This window comes from Panicum virgatum, chromosome 5K, assembly GCF_016808335.1.
Source record: "Panicum virgatum strain AP13 chromosome 5K, P.virgatum_v5, whole genome shotgun sequence".
Lineage (NCBI taxonomy): Eukaryota > Viridiplantae > Streptophyta > Magnoliopsida > Poales > Poaceae > Panicum > Panicum virgatum.
This window is the reverse complement of record NC_053140.1, coordinates 46,644,892-46,662,393: the sequence shown is the minus strand read 5'-3', so window position 1 is coordinate 46,662,393 and position 17,502 is coordinate 46,644,892. Positions and strand designations below refer to the sequence as shown.

At 48.3% G+C, this 17,502-nt stretch overlaps 2 protein-coding genes across 5 annotated transcripts; both read right to left on the bottom strand.

Annotated features, from left to right (window-relative positions):
- Positions 1–149: 149 nt before the first annotated feature.
- Positions 150–13,454, bottom strand: LOC120707860 (uncharacterized protein At4g10930-like). 3 transcript variants are annotated; one of them, XM_039992912.1, is made up of 14 exons: positions 13,014–13,454; positions 12,158–12,255; positions 11,529–11,619; positions 11,320–11,369; positions 10,771–10,843; positions 10,558–10,667; positions 10,393–10,458; positions 9,671–10,287; positions 3,756–3,804; positions 2,473–3,670; positions 2,319–2,393; positions 1,375–1,855; positions 666–1,285; positions 150–577 (listed from the first exon to the last, which is right to left on the bottom strand). In XM_039992912.1, the coding sequence occupies exons 1-14, from the start codon at positions 13,077–13,079 to the stop codon at positions 365–367; spliced, it is 3,807 nt and encodes a 1,268-aa protein (XP_039848846.1). In that variant the 5' UTR covers positions 13,080–13,454; the 3' UTR covers positions 150–364. The 3 variants fall into 3 exon arrangements, with proteins under 3 accessions (XP_039848846.1, XP_039848847.1, XP_039848849.1); XM_039992913.1 differs by having other exon boundaries at positions 12,158–12,243; XM_039992915.1 differs by lacking the exons at positions 12,158–12,255; positions 13,014–13,454 and having other exon boundaries at positions 169–577; positions 10,829–10,843; positions 11,529–11,589.
- Positions 13,455–14,164: 710 nt separating this feature from the next.
- LOC120707859 (GDSL esterase/lipase At4g10955-like) lies at positions 14,165–16,526 on the bottom strand. Of its 2 annotated transcripts, XM_039992911.1 has the most exons (3): positions 16,059–16,526; positions 15,460–15,547; positions 14,165–15,297 (listed from the first exon to the last, which is right to left on the bottom strand). In XM_039992911.1, exons 2-3 carry the CDS (start codon positions 15,519–15,521, stop codon positions 14,304–14,306), a joined length of 1,056 nt encoding a protein of 351 aa, XP_039848845.1. In that variant the 5' UTR covers positions 15,522–15,547; positions 16,059–16,526; the 3' UTR covers positions 14,165–14,303. The 2 variants fall into 2 exon arrangements, with proteins under 2 accessions (XP_039848845.1, XP_039848844.1); XM_039992910.1 differs by lacking the exon at positions 16,059–16,526 and having other exon boundaries at positions 15,460–16,029.
- Between the last annotated feature and the right edge of the window lie 976 nt (positions 16,527–17,502).

Genomic DNA, 17,502 nt, shown 5'->3' with positions numbered 1-17,502 from the left:
TGTAGTTCTGAACTGTTCTTCGGCTCTCAGATGTACAGAAGTTACGGGAAGGATGATACAGATATAATGGGTGTTTGGGTCCAAGTGCTAAGGTGCTAAAATTTAGCACTATACGATCCAAAGTGGAGTGCTAATAGGATGCGCTAAACTTTAGCCAAGACTCAAAGATTTTAGCAAATATATAAATGCTAAAGTTTAGCACTCAACTTTACCTCATCCAAACAGAGCCATAGCCACCAACGCCCCCCATGCGTTTCAGAAGGATTGGTACTCCGTGAGGAGCTGCCAATTTGCCGCATATGGAATTCATGTGTGGATGAATTGCGGTTTTACTCGGTAGTTACATTTACAAAATCAGGCAGAGTCAATTAATCTTCTGCTGAGCTGCCTCAACGTACTGCAGCGCAAGCTTTTTCACCTTGTCACCCTCCTTGATCAAAAAACTCGCATTCTTCGCGTCCCGGTGGAAGCTCATTACCTTGTCTGTTGTTTTCGTGACAGCCCACCTATACTGATCGACAGTGATCACACCACTCTTGCAGAGTGGCCTGATGTGCTCTTTCACGAACATTTCAACCTGCATACATTGAAAGAAAAACATGTATAAAGAAGTGATAATGGTAAGAGCTATAGGAAAAATGCCGTCGATCAAATAAGTGGGTTACCTTCTTATATGTAGAACTTGAGGCATCTGGTGTGTTATTACTAGCTGGATCAGGTGCTTGCTTCTTTGGATCATCTCCACCTTCAGCTATATGGGTTGATTTGTCTCCGTTTGGATGTTTGCTGTTTAGTGATGGTTTGTCACTGGAAGATTTCTCTTTAGTGGGCTCTGAATTCTTTGGATTTCCGATCACTTCACCATCTTTTGGCAACCCATCCTCTTGAGGTTGATTAGGCAAACTGCTAGCTGCTTTTTCCACATCTTTCAAGGCCTCTGCATTCCCAGCAACTTTATCAGGCATGTTGCGATCAACTGAAATTTCACTACCTGGTCCACTTGATTTTTCACATTGCTCACTACACCTATCAGTTTCAGCCAAGTTCATTGCATTGGTTTTGTTTGCTGTCACGTCCACAGCTTCTCCGTGAGCTGCCAACTTCTGTTGCTCCTCAGAATTAGGTTGCGGTTGCTGACACGACACAGTATTCAGGTTTTGACAGTTTGCAGCATTAAGATCATTAGGCAGTGATGATATGTCATCTTTCAGTGCGGATACATTCTTCACCCTATAATTGTGATATGACTCTAAGCTTTTGCTCTGTTCCTCTAATCTGCATTCACCTGCATTAACCAACAGAGTATCTTTCCCAATTAATATTTCCTTTGTGAAAACTTTGGATAATTAGATACTGTCAGGGAACTAGAATTACCTTCAATGGATGTGATCTCTCTCTCAGGACTGTTAGGAGGGGAATCAAAGAGGCCCGCTTTTCTTAGTGCTTCTTCTGCGCTGCTGAAGCTAACAGTGTGCTTGTGCACAGTTTGCTCTGATGCATTATCATCGCCTGGTTCACTCTCTAGATCAGAGACAACTGTTCTGTGTAGAGTATCTTCCATATCACTGCCATTAACATTGGTATTCTCAGATGTAACTTTCTGAGATATCTGATCATTGCCTAATTCAGTCTTTTTGGTTAGAGTTGAAGTGTCCTTATCAGATTTTTCCTTGGCAGGCTGGCGACTAGCCTGAGAGCAAAGATTCACATATATGGATTTGTTACTTGACCTTTCATAAATATCCTTTTCAACATTGACAGCATCAGCAATGGCCAATTCAGTATCTGCACATCTGCGGATGACATCCAAATTTGCTTTCTGCAAATAGTGCTCAGCGATGCGGTGAAGTTGTGCCTGAGATATATAACATAAGTCTGATATTAATACTTGACCACTGGATTCAAAAGATAATAATGCAAGCACAGTTATGCCTAGGGCAGTTTGTGATTGTTGCTGATGTGTATCTATCCATAATATTTTTTAATATTATGGAATTAGAGAAATTCGCACGCTTTCTCATTTAATTCGCGAGGAGCTGGATGAGAAGAAACTCTCAAATGGCTAAGTGATGGTGTGCAATATCGCTCAACCATAGACCACCATTTATTGGATCTAGTCCCCTGCAAGAAATTCTGCATATTTGGACCAATTCAAGTTTTAAGATGGTGTTGTAATTTGTAAAGTAGTTGTGAGAAAGTCTGGCATCGTTTGGCAAATCGGGTATCAGTTTAGAAAAGAAAATATATCACCACGGTTGTGTAGACAAGGGCAGCGACGAGATTCTTGAAATCTATAGCAATGCCTAACATATGGTTACCTGTCTAACTGATATGGGAACTTTGTTATTGCGGCCAGCTGCAAGCTTTGGCCTCATATCCACCGGAAGTTGTGCCTAAGAAAACCAAGTAAATGAGTATTCTGGAGCTGTTAATGTACTTCTTTAAAAACATTTTTGAAAAACTGGCACATACTAGTAGAGGGAAGTTTCCCTTGAGAGCATCATTGTCTCCAGTTTGATCTTTGCTTGTAACAGAGCTGGCATTTTTTCTTGCCAGGATCTCAAGAGCCCATTTTCTCTTGTCCTCCTTGATGTCACCAGAAGAATGATTTGTTTTATACAGGAAAGGCTGACTGTTTCTATTTTCTATTCTGCTTGATGCTTCTTTATTCAGAGTCGAAGAACTTGATATTTTTCCAGTGCTGCTGGGTGAACTGATTTTAGTTGCATCAGTCTCTGCTGCAGGTATGTTAGGAGATTTGCTATTATTAGCTTTGCTTTGGCTACTTTTATCTAATGGTGCACATCCTTCAAGGGCAGAGAGAGGTCTTATATCATCCTTCCTTGGAACAACTGACGCATCAGCTAAATACAACCTGGACAAAATGGAATTGTCATTTTCTCCCTTTTTCCCCTGAGCACTTTCCTTGTCCATTTCAGAGGATCTCTTGAGTAGCTGAAGTACTGATTGCAGTGTCTCAATCTTTTCAGGATTCGTTCCTGGGGAGCAACGGTATTTCCAAAATTCAACTTCCCAATCACGATGCCAATCACTTCTTCTTCTTCCTGTGGATGTTCCATACAACTTTTTAGTCAGATTCTCACGTTTCTTGCCCTTCTGAAGCAATGACCTCCTTGTTCTAACTAATTGGTTGGTATTTTTGGCTGTTCCATCCACTGACTTTCCAATAGCTGCACGGAATGCAGTCAACAGTTTTTCATCAAAAGATCCATCCTTCTCGAGTATATTAGTGCCTGTATCTCTAACTACTTCCCTTATCTCTTTCTGTAGCTTTTGAACCATAGCGGATGATTGTTTCCTATCTTCCTTTCGCAAGATCTTTTTCACTCTAAGACCAGGCTTATCTCCTGCTCTTCGTCCTACAGGTTTTGCCAGTTCTCTACCAGGATCCCTTATGTAGGCCTCTCCTTCAACAATACTCATTATATCAGGAACAGATTTTTGTGCAAGAAACTCTGACATATCATCAACAGTATCTTTTGCAGAATTAGTAGTATGACTTCGTGTTGAAGAAAAAACAGAGTTTCCGATTAGATTTGTATCCTGCTCATGCACTTCCAATTTTGCTTTCTTCGCAGGATGGATCGCTTCACTTCCTGATTCCAAGTCTTTCTCTTCTTTCATGTCGTTGCTCTCATGTCCATCGTGCCTAAAAAACAAAATAAAGAAGTTACTTAATGAAATGGTTGAACCAACATGAAACAAGTGAGTTCTAAGTTCCTGAGGATTTATACCTGAGTGGCGACTGCATGTTCTGAGCAGTTTTCATCTGCTGTACTGAATCTGTATCAATCACATGCCTGTCAGTCAAAGCATTGATACTTGATAGAAGAGAATACGCCATGTTGGATGCAAAAATTTGGTCCTAGAACAAAATGCAGCTTAACAAAATAGGATTATAATAGCCATGGTATATCTACACGAGATATCGTAGTTGCTTAAGTAATCTATAAAATAATAAATGGCAAAAAAAATTGTGATTAATAAATGAATACTTTTCACAGTTGCACTTAGTGAAAGCGAATATGGCACGGGAAAACTATGGATTGATTAATCAGGGGTACAGGGGTCTAGGATTTATAGAAGACACCCTAATCAACGAGATCCTTGCCTATTCCAAACCAATCACAAGTAAACCCTAAGGCAGCCCTAGCCGCATGGGCTGGGCGCCATGGCCCAAAGGCCAGCCCACTAATCACCTTGCTAACACGCCCCCGCAGCCTGATCGTCAGCCACTCTGCACGTTCAGACTGGACCTGAACTCCGTGAACACCGAAGAAGGAAGCCCTTTAGTGAAGATATCGGCATATTGCGACGAGGTCGGCACATGAAGGACACGAAGATCACCAATGGAAACCCGCTCCCGGACGAAGTGGAGGTCAATCTCAATATGCTTGGTGCGCTGATGTTGAACTGGATTGGAGGACATGTAGACGGCGCTGATGTTATCACAATACACCCGTGTGGCTTGGCGGAGGGGGTCGTGCAACTCCTGCAGGAGTTGACGCAGCCAGGAAGCCTCGGCGACACCATTAACCACTGCGCGATACTCAGCTTCTGCACTAGATCTGGAGACAGTGTTTTGACGTTTGGAGGACCAGGAGATGAGATTGTCCCCGAGGAACACAGCATAGCCCGATGTGGACTTGCGCGTATCCGGACATCCAGCCCAGTCAGCATCAGTGTATACCACAAGATCAGTCGAAGTAGACGGGCGCAGCAGAAGGCCAAGGTGTAGAGTGCCTTTAACATACCGAAGAATGCGCTTCAGAGCCGCCAGGTGAGGTTCACGCGGATCATGCATATGAAGGCAGATCTGCTGAACAGCATAAGCAATGTCTGGCCGGATGAAAGTGAGATACTGTAAGGCACCAGCAAGTCTGCGAAAATCAGTAGCATCCGCCACGGGCGCACCATCAACAGCTGCAACCTTGGGATTAGTGTCAATTGGAGTAGAACACGACTTGCAATCTGTCATACCAGCACGATCCAGAATATCTGGCATGTATTGCCGCTGCGAGAGAAGAAGGCCATCACCACAGCGTTGAACTTGCATCCTAAGAAAATGATGTAGTTCACCAAGATCTTTCATGGCGAATTCCTGCTGGAGAGCCGAAATAATCCGCCGAAGAAGACCCGGAGAGGACGCCGTGAGAACGATGTCATCCACATAGAGCAGCAAATAAGCAATATCTGAACCCTGCCGAAAGACAAAGAGCTAAGTGTCCGTTTTGGCTTCAACGAATTCTCGTGAAAGCAGGAAGGAGGCGAACCGACCGTGAAAGCAGGAAGGAGGCGAACCGACTGTACCAAGCACGAGGAGCCTGCTTCAATCCGTACAGGGACTTGTTGAGGCGGCAAACAAAGTCCGAGTGAGCAGAGTCCTCAAAGCCAGACGGCTGTGCATAGTAAACTGTCTCCGACAAGGTGCCATGTAAGAAAGCATTCTTCACATCCAACTGATGAATTGGCCAGTGATGAGAGAGTGCCAAAGAGAGGACTGTCCGGACTGTAGCAGACTTCACGACCGGACTGAAAGTCTCTGCAAAATCCACACCAGGACGCTGAGTGAACCCTCTTAGGACCCAGCGAGCCTTGTACTGCTCGAGGCTTCCGTCGGCGTTGAACTTGTGCTTGAAGATCCACTTCCCAGTGACGACATTGGCCCGCGGAGGGCGAGGCACAAGATCCCAGGTGTGGTTCTGGAGCAAAGCATCATGTTCTTCCACCATAGCTGCTCGCCAGTTGGGATCGGCCAGAGCGCTACGGTAGGTCTTCGGAACAGCAGAGAGCGGTGCGGCGTGGTAGAGTGCAGGCATCCGAAAGCCACTCTTGGCTCGCGTGGACATGGCACGCTGATTGGAGACTGGGGGAACCGCCACAACGCCTTGGGGCAGCGGCTGGTCAGCTGGTGCAGCCGGAACCGCAGTCGCGCTGCTCGGTGCTGGAGCGGGGGACGGCGGCGGGCGCGGCCGTCGGGTGTACACCTGCGTGATGACGCGGGCGGCCGGTGCTGGCGGCGTGGGTGAGGGCGCCAGGGGTGGAAACCCTGGCGGTGGTCCACTCGTCACTGCTGGGACGTCCAGGCCGCGCGAAGTGCTGGCGGGACGTACAAGCGACGTGGAGTGGTCGACGAAGGAGCTGGGGTCGTCGTGGCCGCGCGTGGCGCGGGGACGAGCGTCGATGGCGATGCCGCGCGTGGCGCAGGGGTGGGCGTCAGGGCCCCTGGACTGCGTAGCACAGGCGGGACGTAGAGCGTCGGCGGGTCGTCGGAGGGCTCCAGTGGTGCCCCGGGCAGTCGGAGACGGATTGGCGGGGGCACCAGGAGTGTCGGAGGAGGCCGCCGCAGCCCCTGGAGGGGGCGGCAGGAGCAACGCCGGTGGGAAGACGCAGGCAAAACTGTGTGCAGCGGTCCAATGGGAGCCAGCACAATATCAGTAGCATCAAGAAACTCAAGCTCCACGGTAGACCTGGGACCATCGCGCTCAGCGAAAGGAAAGGCAGTTTCATCGAAGATGACATGCCTAGAAATAATGACTCTGTTGGAAGAGAGGTCAAGGCAGCGGTATCCTTTATGGTGAGTGGAGTAGCCCAGGAAGACGCATAGGGTGGAGCGAGGGGCGAGTTTGTGGGAGGCTGTGGCAGACAGGTTGGGATAACATTTGCAACCAAAGACTCGAAGGTGACCATACGCCGGGGGTGTCCCAAGGAGGGCATGGTGCGGCGTGGAGAAGCCGAGGGTCTTGGTTGGCAAGATGTTAATCAGGACAGTCGCCGTGGAAAGGGCCTCGACCCAATAGGAGGGAGGCATGGAGGCCTAAAACAGCAGGGAGCGAACAACATTATTAATAGAGCGAATAATGCGTTCAGCTTTACCATTCTGGGGCGAGGTGTAAGGGCAAGACATGCGAAGATGAATGCCCTTGGTGAGGAATAACGTCCGAGCACTGGAGTTATCAAACTCCTTCCCGTTGTCGCACTGAGTCGCCTTGACTGAGGTGCCGAACTGATTTGACACAGGCGAGGAAGTTTTCGAGCATGTTGTAAGTATCAGACTTGAGGCGCAGAGGAAAAGTCCACAGGTAGTGAGTGCAATCATCAAGTATGACCAAATAATATTTATAACCTGAGATGCTGACTACTGGAGATGTCCATAGATCACAATGAATAAGATCAAACTTGCTAGATGCACGAGAAACTGATGCATGAAAAGGTAAACGAACATGTCGTCCTAACTGACAAGCATGACATAAGTCTAAACAATCCTCTATCTGACAAGAGATACTAGAAGCAAGCTTCGACAAGGCTTCATGACCGGGATGGCCGAGACGTCGGTGCCAAAGTGGGGAGGCCGACTTGGCGACAAGGGAGTGTGCTGGAGGGAGACGTAGTGGATACAGCGGCCCGGAGCTATTGCACCTGACTATCTCGTCCCGAGTTTGCAGATCCTTCACAGAACAGCCAGCAAGGTCAAACTCCACAGAATAATTGTTATCGGTAGTAAATTGGCGAACAGAAATAAGATTCTTAATAATGTGGAGACACAAGAGCATTATTAAGACGAAGGGCGGGAGACAGTGCAGCCGAGCCAGTGCAAGTGACCGGGAGCAAAGCGCCATTACCGACAACAATGGATGAAGGAGTATGATACCGCTGGGAGCAGGCATGTGAAAGATTATGAGGAGAGGAAGTCATGTGGGAGGTGGCACCTGAATCGAAGTACCATTCGCCGTTGGAGGGCTGATTCAGCGACGCCGTGCTGAACGCGGAGGCCAGTGATTGCTGGTCCCAGGAGGGCAGGCCGGCCATGGGGTGATACAGCCTTGGTGCTGTCCAAGGGCCGGCCCCATCAGCAGCAGGTTCCTGATGCTGCTGCTGCTGCGCGACGAAGGCCTGCTGGGGAGGACGAGGCTGCTGCAGGGGCGGCACCGGAGGGCGGGGGCCAGGCCACATCTGGATGGACCCCGCCCAAGGGTTGTAGAAGCTTGGCCACGGGGCCCCTGGGGAGGTGGCAGTCTGGGCGCCGGGGGCAGGCTGGGCGCCGCCAGCCTGCTGCTGCTGCTGAGAGCCGATGGTGGAGCGCTGGCCACCCCCGCCACCACTAGAACCACCACCGCCGTCGCGGCCATTGCCGCCACACTTGCTGCGGCAGTTGTTGTTGCTTCTGCCGCCAGTGTTGGCGCCCCCGGAGCCAAAACCGGCGTTGTCGCCCCCGGAGCCGAAGCCGATCTGCGGAGGAGGTGCAGAAGTCCTGGTAGAGGCGGCGAGGGCGGCGGCTGGCAAAGACTGGTGGTTTGCTAGGGTGATCTCCAGGATGAGATCGTCGCGGGCCTCCAGGAAGGAGGGGAAGGGTCGACCGCGCCGAAGGAGGGCCCCGACATGGGCGAAGTTGTCGTTGAGGCCGCGGATCACGTTGAGGACGAGAGTGCGGTCGGTGATGACTTCGTCGAGGGCCCCAAGGTCGTCAGCCATCTTCTTGAGTCGACGACAGTACTCAGAGATGGAGAGGTCGCCTTGGACGAAGTTGCGAAACTTCATCTCGAGCTGGATGGCACGGGCCTCCTTGTTGCCGAGGAACTAGGACTCGACGGCAAGCCATGCATCTCTGGCGGAGGAGCCCTAGGAGGCGATGACTTCGGCGAGGTCGTCGGCGAGTGTGCCGAGAATCCAGGACTTCACCACGCAGTCCATCCGAACCCAGTCCGGGGAGAGGACTGGTGCGTCGAGGTGGATGTGATCCTGGAGAGAGAACTTGCCGAGGGTCAGCAGAAACTGATCGCGCCAGCGACTGAACTGACCGGAGTCGACGTCAAGGACGATCGGGATGAGGCTGCGGATGTTGTGGACAGCAACCGCCTGGGCGAGCAGGTTCAGGAGGGCAGTGGCTTCCTGAAGGAGCATGGCGGTGTGCAGATCCGTTGGTGCAGCGTGAGGACCCGAGGAGCCGGAGGATCCTGACGGGGCAAGGGTGGCAGCAGCAGCAGCCGCCCGTTCCTGGGCGGCAAGGGCCCGGGCAGCGTCCAGGGCCTTCGCCGCGGCTACGGCGTCGGCGTCTGCCTTGGCTGTGCGAGCCATGGCGGCGGCGTAGGCGTCCTGCCGCTCCTTGGCGAGGCGCTGCGCCTCAGCCGCGGCGGCTTCCTCGTCGACGACGGCGGGACCACTGGTGGCCGAAGGGGAGGTGGGCGGGGTGCCTACCATGGCGCAGCGCGGCAGGGAGCTGGCGCGCAGGAGAGGGGGTGCGCGGCAGGAGGGCCGGTGCACGGAGGGTGGACGCGTCTGGCGGGAAGCCGGCGTGTGGGCGCGGCGCGGCGAGGAGCCGGCGCGCTAGGGAAGCGGAGGGTGAATCCGAGGGGAGACCCGGACTCTTGATACCATGAAAGCGAATATGGCACGGGAAAACTGTGGATTGATTAATCAGGGGTACAGGGATGTACAATATATAGGCAATGAGCGTCTAGGGTTTATAGAAGACACCCTAATCAACGGAGATCCTTGCCTATTCCAAACCAATCACAAGTAAACCCTAAGGCAGCCCTAGCCGCATGGGCTGGGCGCCATGGCCCAAAGGCCAGCCCACTAATCACCTTGCTAACACTTAGTGTAATTGATGTGGCATATCTAAATAAAGCAAGCTATAAATATGACATACCTGGTGAGGAAGGTTGTGGAGATTTGATCACAGGAGATCTTTCATCTTTGCTTCTTTGCGCTGCATTATCCTCTCCAGTAATTTTAGCCTCCTTACTGTTGCCTATAACTGGACAAGACACAAGCTTTGATACTTCCAACTGTTCATTCAACATGTTACCCAGCTCTGCGTCAACTATGGTTGCTGCTGGCTCACGTATTGGTGAAAACTGTAATGATGCTTCTGTTGGTTCAGAGTAAAGAGCGCGGACAATATTCATTTCAGAAGATTTATTCTGGGATCTACTGAAACTATCTGTGTTCCTCAGGGTACTAGAATCTGCTGCAGTATTATGTGTAAAAGCATCTCTAGAATGGCTTGAATATGGACTGTAGTTAAATGCTTCATGTGTTGTCTTCAAGCCTAGTGAAGCTTCTGATAGATCACTCCTAGTTTCAGACTGTACACCCACCATTGATACAACAAGGGCAGTTTCTCCCTCATCAGCAACAGCTACAGATACCCTCCCAGAAAATGATGCGCCAGTACTTGTCCTATCAGAACCAATTACACATTCCTCACTTAAGTTTTGCTTCAAGTTAACATCTGCCATGTGTTTCACTTCAGAAGACACGCACCTAGAATGGAATTGTTGATTCAATTATCACAACAGTAGAGCAAATTCAACATAATTAGTTACTACTATCAAAGGGTGATTGAAGAGAGAGCATATATCACATTACCTTGGACACAGCCAAGAATTTTCAGATGTCACTTCTGGATTGAATCCCACGCATATAGCATGATACCTAGTTTAAAGTTAAGGATCAACAAAATTAGAAAAAGAATATGGTTCCCAAGTCTAACTCTCAATTGGTAATTTCATAAAGGATGACAAAATTAAGTACCATTTATCACAGGAGTCACAAGCAATTGATGTATCTAAAGTTGAATCATCTTCAGCTGCCACAAGTCCACTCCGAATCTTGCAATCACCATCATCCAAACAAACTACTGCCTGGAGAATGGAATAAACGGAGCAAGCTACACGATCAATTTCGTGGGACCGAGAAGTATGATTGTTTGAAAGGAGATTGCGAGGGTTATCTGAATATTTTTACTTCAGCATCAATATAGTACGATGGGAAGGAAAGTGTGCTGCTTTCCTCTTGCACATACCAATCATCATCATAGCTGCACAATGAGAAGCGTAAATAGAAGTCATGAAATGGCCTTAATTTTATTTCTTTGAGCATTGGTAGGAAAGGGTTAACATAAGATTGGTGAATCATAAAATAAGAAGCGCACAATCATGGCATTCATGGAAAAAATGATATGGCACGAATGCACATGCAAATGATGCAGAAATACACAAGCTTCCAGGTCTACCAATCATTTCCTGCTTCACATGGTCAGGTAACTCAATATGACTTTTTGGTTGCATCGCTTGAGAAGAAACCAAGGCCAGGCTTTCACTGGCACAGTGATTCAAAGACTTAGGAGGAAATAAAACACTCTGAGATAAAATACTAAAGCATAGGATAGAAATAGTCTACTTTAGGACTTAGGAGGAAACAGGTGACCACAGAATATATAACATAAGCAATTAAGGATACTAGTGTTAAACTAACATGTGTGCATACTGGAAGCACAGGGAGTTGCCACCATACCTGGTTAAAGAGTATTCATCTTCATCAATAGCTCCAATCGTACCATATACCTTCACCAGTAAAAAGCAATATAAAACAATTACATTTCAATAAAATTCTATCTTCCAAGGTGACAAATTGAGATAAATGTTTTACATCAAATTTCCTCCAAAGGTATTATCAGAATTCAGTCAGGAAAAGATTGTCAAAAAAGAATATCCGATACTTACTGGAGTGCTTGTTATATGTTGAAATTCACTTTTGCAAAGGGGGCAGCGATTTGTGATGGCAGCCCAGTTGTCAATGCATGTATAGCAAAACCTGGTATTTGGAAATTCCAATTTCTATGCATCACATTACAGTTTAAGGGAATCTTCATATCAATCTTTGAAAATTAAATACTATATTTGGTACTTTTGCTAAGCTGCAAGTTCTTTTCTAAGATCCCTTGTGATACATAGATTAAGTGCTGAGATAACAGAATGAATGGCTACTAATCCAAAATAAGAGGATGTGACTCTAGCATATAATAGGAACATCAATTTAAGACCAAGGCACTTGATTTCAAATGTAACAGGCAAGAAAAGGAATTGAAGTGAACAAGTAGTACTGGAGTGTTGGATTATAACCACAGACAATGTAGGATCAAATAAGGATGAACTGGATGGTGATGAAGAACTTTGTGTACTTACTACTTAGCTTGGCTATTGGAACTATCTAATATACAGATTTCCTTTTATCATTACTATCTGCCCAATAATGTATGTTCCAAGGAAATTCCCAAGTGGCCTTGGTGGAATATGCATGAAAGGTGATGGATCAAATCCTAGAAACTATAAATCTACAATTGAAGCCCTACCAATGTTGGCAACAATCCAAGACTCCTCTATCGATGACGATGTCTCCACAAATGCCACAACTTTTGTTCTTGAATGCATAATTTTCCTGCAAAACAGTCTGATGGACCATATTAGAGCACAAACATGATTATGTGAGGAAACATGGACTCATGGTATAGATAATAGACAGCTCCTATAAAAGCAAGCACTCAGAACTATTGCACTTACCGGGCTATGTTATTCTTACAAAGTTAGAAACAGGATATTCCTTTAATGTTTGAACAATCTACTTAACAACCTACATCTACTTAAAACATTATCACACTACACACTTTCATCCCATGACGCAACAAGTTTGGTCAGCAACGGTATAAACCATACTAACAAAGTATAAAAGCGGGAAGAATTGCAGAAACAGAAATTTCCATGTATACAAAAAAAATCATTATTAGTTTCACTTTTCATCTCTCCAAAACATAAATCCTCATAAGAAAGGTGGCCTGTTTGAATAATTCAGAATTGAGAAACAACTCTGAAGTTTGATTCATTGCTTCTTCATGCTATAGCAATGTAGCCAGTGAACCGACAACATTCCATACCCTGTGAGCAATCATGACTTGCTCTGACGGTTGAAGCATCCTAGCATGATCCGACTGGAAAATTAACAAAATTCGCTACAAATAATCTAAGAACTACATCATAGTAGTTACTGGGAACTACTATCTGCGTAGAATTAGTTCATTCTTCATTGAACAACTCCACTGGCAAATGGCAGTACCACCAATTAATAGCACAACAACGAAACCGTAAAACCACCAGCAGCAAAGCAGCTCTAACTTCGCTAAGCACAAGTAAAAGCCTAAAGGGACACAGTACCGGATCATCCATCTTCCCCGGTGCTCCACTCAATTCTCCATCAACCTCCGTTTCCCACGGGAACATCGCGATTGAGCTTCGGCACGCAGAAGGCAGCTACGAGCGCGCCCTTGCCCGAACCCAGTACCCGCAGCCCGAAATCAGGGACTAATCAAGCGCTGGGGCTTAAGAGAGCTGGGGAATCTCGCGGTCCGATCGCTCGCCACTCGAATTGGGGGAAACGCGGAACCGATTGGCGCAGGGTATCACCGGCTCCGGCGAGCGGCAACTGGGGCAGCCCTAGCAAAGGTGGTTAGTTGGGTGGCTGGAGGCGCAACCCCAGTAGGGTGAGCGAGACGTCCTATGCACAGCGCCGGCGGCTAGGTGGGACGGAGGAGATGCCGCCGCGGCGGTGCCGGTCCGGCCGGAGGAGGAAAGGGAAAGGGAGGAGACGACGTACGCGGGCCGTTGTACCACTGCATTTGAGTGAGGCCCAAGAAACAAGTTTGATGGGCTCAGGCAGCCCCGTGCAGCCCAATAAGTACGGGCGGCCAATTAGACCTCCCAGTATTTTTTTTTCGATTTTAAGTTTTTTTTTTCATTGCCTTTTTTCTCCCTATAAAATTTATGTTTATGTCTTTCCCTCTTCATAAGCAACAGAAAATGTAAAATTTTGATCCATCACTTTTCGAAACTATGCTCAATGATTGAGTATTGTTTTGGGGGCAACATATGTAAATCATTAGAGTGATGGCAGATGGCACGCTTGATTATAAAGGGTTAAAAGTACCAAAATATATACCCAATATCAATAACATAATGTAGAGTTGATACCAATATCAATAACATAATGTAGAGTTGATTTTGAGGAACACTACCATCAAGGGAGCATTTTCAAACGGGAACATAGTTCATGAGAAATTTATGACGAGAACACAGCCAATTTATTTTTTTAACATACACCAAGATTTAAACTGTTATAAGTCATATCGATGCATAACTCCACTACCATACCAAATGTGCTTTCACAATTTGTTCAGTAGAGGGGGGGCACGTAACACGTTTGTTCATGTCCGCCCTATGCCGGAGGTCTTACACGAAGTAGAGGACCGGCGGCTCACCGTCCAAGAGACCACACGGATCAGTCTAATAAAGATTTGAAATTTGATTGATGCAGTTCCATGGAGACTCTTTCAGTTTCTGTTTCAATTAAACAGTCCGATAGACTATGTAGGATATAAGTAAATTGCACTACAAGTTTCCAAACCGCAATTTCACCTAGATGTCTAAACTCTCAATTTACTAAGTGTACTAATAGTAATGCGCGGTGCACTCGAGCGCCAGGTCGGGGCGCCACCACTGGTGGATCCCGTGCGCCGTCTTGAAGTCCGGCGACGGCCCGCGGTTCACCGTCAGCACGGTCGACGGGAACAGGTGCAGCGGCTCGCACCCGCCGCCCCCCTTGCCGATGCCGAGCAGCAGGTCCCTGACCGAGTTCCTCGTCGCCAGCCTCCCCACGGCGCCGGCCCCGATGGCCTCCATCTTCCTGCGGTGGTCGAAGTACCCCACGTACTCCGCGCTGATGGGGTCCGCCGGGTTCACGAACAGGTTCGGCACCCACGCCGCCAGCGCCGCGAACGACGCGTCGCGCGCGCCGCCGCCGCCGCCCCTCTCCAGGACGGCCGCCACGCCCGCGGTCACGAAGCTGCTGGCGACGCGGACGCCCTGCCTCACCCGCCGGTCCCCGATCCGCTCCACGGGCGCCGACAGGAACGGCGCGTTGAAGAGGAACGTGGGCAGGGCGGCGGCGCTTGCCCTGGCCAGGGTCTTGGCGGCCAGCGTCGCGATCGCCGACCCCAGCGAGTGGCCCGCCAGCCAGACGCGGCGGCGCTGCTGCCCGGCCCCGGCCGCCGCGGCCACCGTGTCGTGGATGGCATGCATGGCGACGCGGAAGCGGGACTTGCCCTCCAGCCCGTTGCGGACCAGCTGGAGGTCCAGCTCCAGGTCCCGCTTCGCCGAGCCCTTCTTGGTGATGGTGCCGCGGAAGGCGACGACGTGGTGCGGGGCGCTGGCGGCCGCCGTGGGGTCCAGGAGGTGGAACGGCGGCTGGAACGCGTAGACGGCGCCGAAGATGGAGCCGTCGGCGGCGTCGACGAGCACCTGCCGCAGCTCGAAGTGGAAGAACCTCCACCACGCCGGCGCGCGGGCGTCGGGGCCCTGCCGGTTCCACTGGCGGTCGCGCTCAAGGACGTACACGCCCTGGACAAGGCTCGCCATGACGGAACGCTGGTGGTGCGGGCAGTTCCTGGCCCGAGCAAAGCATCAGATTTCGCCAATTTTTTGCAGGTTAGCATAAATCAGGAATCACATTTCTAGCTCACTAGAACCATTGTGTCTACTTTCTAATTCAACGAAAAAAAAATCGATTGAGATTCAGTCATTCAGAAAGAAACAGTAAACAACTCACCAATTCACATATGTCAAATACGTAGGCCCTGAAGCATCAAAGAGGTCCTTCAGCGACAACATTTCGCTTGCCCCTGGTTCTGGTCCTTCTGTACCAAAAGAAAAACGAAGAAGAAATCCATCATCCGGTCAACTTAAATTCTTTTTCCTACAGGGATACTCCGGAGTTGTCAAGAACAAGATGCAATTTCGAAATTTCGGTGGCCAAGAAGTTCAGACAGAAGCAGAGACGCAAAGCCTCCAAGGTAAAATCTTCAGAGATCTTTTCAGAAACACAGATGGATCAACATAATCCCATACGCCTACAAGTTTCTGACCCAAAATGCCTCTCCTCCTTTACTCCTGCAGCGGAGCTGCATATGTACCCTTTTTCTCTCCGGAGCTTTCTTCTCCATGGATAAACCCACATTCTCCATCGCACCTTTATTCCCCCAACCCCCTTTCCTCTCATCGGATATTCTCAATAATCCATGATCCAGAACCGGATCCGGGCCTTAGAGAAAGTGAATCACGGATCCAAGATGCCAGCAATCACACCTCTGAAGACCCAACAGATAAAAGAAAAAAAAATATGAAAAAGAAACGGTGCTAGGAAACTACCAGGGCGATGTCTTCTTTAGCAGTTCACCCTCGGAGCAACCTCTCCCTCGTTCCACTACGAACTCTGCAATGATCAATGAATCTCGTACGCTGCCGTACCTCTGCAGCTGAATATATTGTGCACGCGGCTTCCAGGGTCAAAGAGAGGCGGACAATACTTTAAGATCCATCGGCACGGCGACGGACCAGGGCACCGTACCAACGGGGAGATGCAGCTGCAGGAGTTGGGCAATATTTTTTGCCTGTGCTGACTCAGACCAAAGGTTTTAAAAGAAATGGCACCGGAGTTCGCCGAGGAGAGAAGATTTGCGAGCAAGGAGCGTCGAAGTCTTCCCATTTATAAAGCTGGGAGGATCACAAGTGGGATGGATGACAAGAGGAGCATACCAGGATATCATTTGCAGATTTGCATTGAACAGCATTATTTCTGGGGTATCTTCTTTCCCTGAACCGGCAAGTGTGGATGTGGCCAACTGATGGAAGGAATGTGTAGATAGAGTAATTGGGCTCCTGGAGCTAGGCTGTATTAATTCTGCTCTGGACTGGTTGTTTGGATGGATCTTTTTTTAAAAAAAATGCAGTGGAGGCCTGCAGGGATATTTTTTTCTCTGAAAAAAAAGCAGGCTATGACTATGAGGCAAATTTGCTTGCCGGTTGGTGGCAACACCTTTCGAAGAACCTAAATGTGTCGATGGTCACTATGAATCTATGATTCCGTGATAATGGAGCATTGTCATTCTGCAGTAGATCGAACGCTGTTGGAAGAACTATCACTCAGTGGAAGCAAAAAGATTACATGGTAGATTCAATTCATTGAACAATCTGTTTGTGGTCGATAACTACTATGAGCTACAGATCTGCAATATTTTTGTGCGTTGCGGCCAGGTAAACGGGAGAGCGCAAATAAAATTGCAGTATTCGGCTGAAATTATTGTTAAAAGTTCAGACGTCATACAAAAGTCCGTTGCACGTCGTTTTAAGTATTTGGAGGTATATGTGGCCTGTGGATACATATATACAGTGCAAGACGCGTAGAGGATTTTCCACTCTACGTTTCCTCAAACGTTTTTTCAGTTGGCTACAGCCTACAGGATATGTCATATATTTATAGGAACTATTCTAAAAAAAAGATACAACACATTCACTAGCTTCAAAAAGATTTGGAAGTGTAAAGGCTGTAAAATCCTCATGGCTGTAAATTTTCCTTACCCATTTCGGTTGGCTTCAGGATATGTAACGCATTAACACTTTTAGGGACTCTGCTCTAGAAAAACAGGGATATCACGAGTCATTGTGTAGGAGCATTTCACTAGCTTGAAATGGAGACCCTTTCTGCGAATGCGGGTGCTTTATTGAAAATTAAGTAATGTCAATAAAAAAGAGCGAGTTAACACCCTCAGGAAAGGAAGAAAAATAATCTCGACTCTTGAAATGGCTTAGGGAG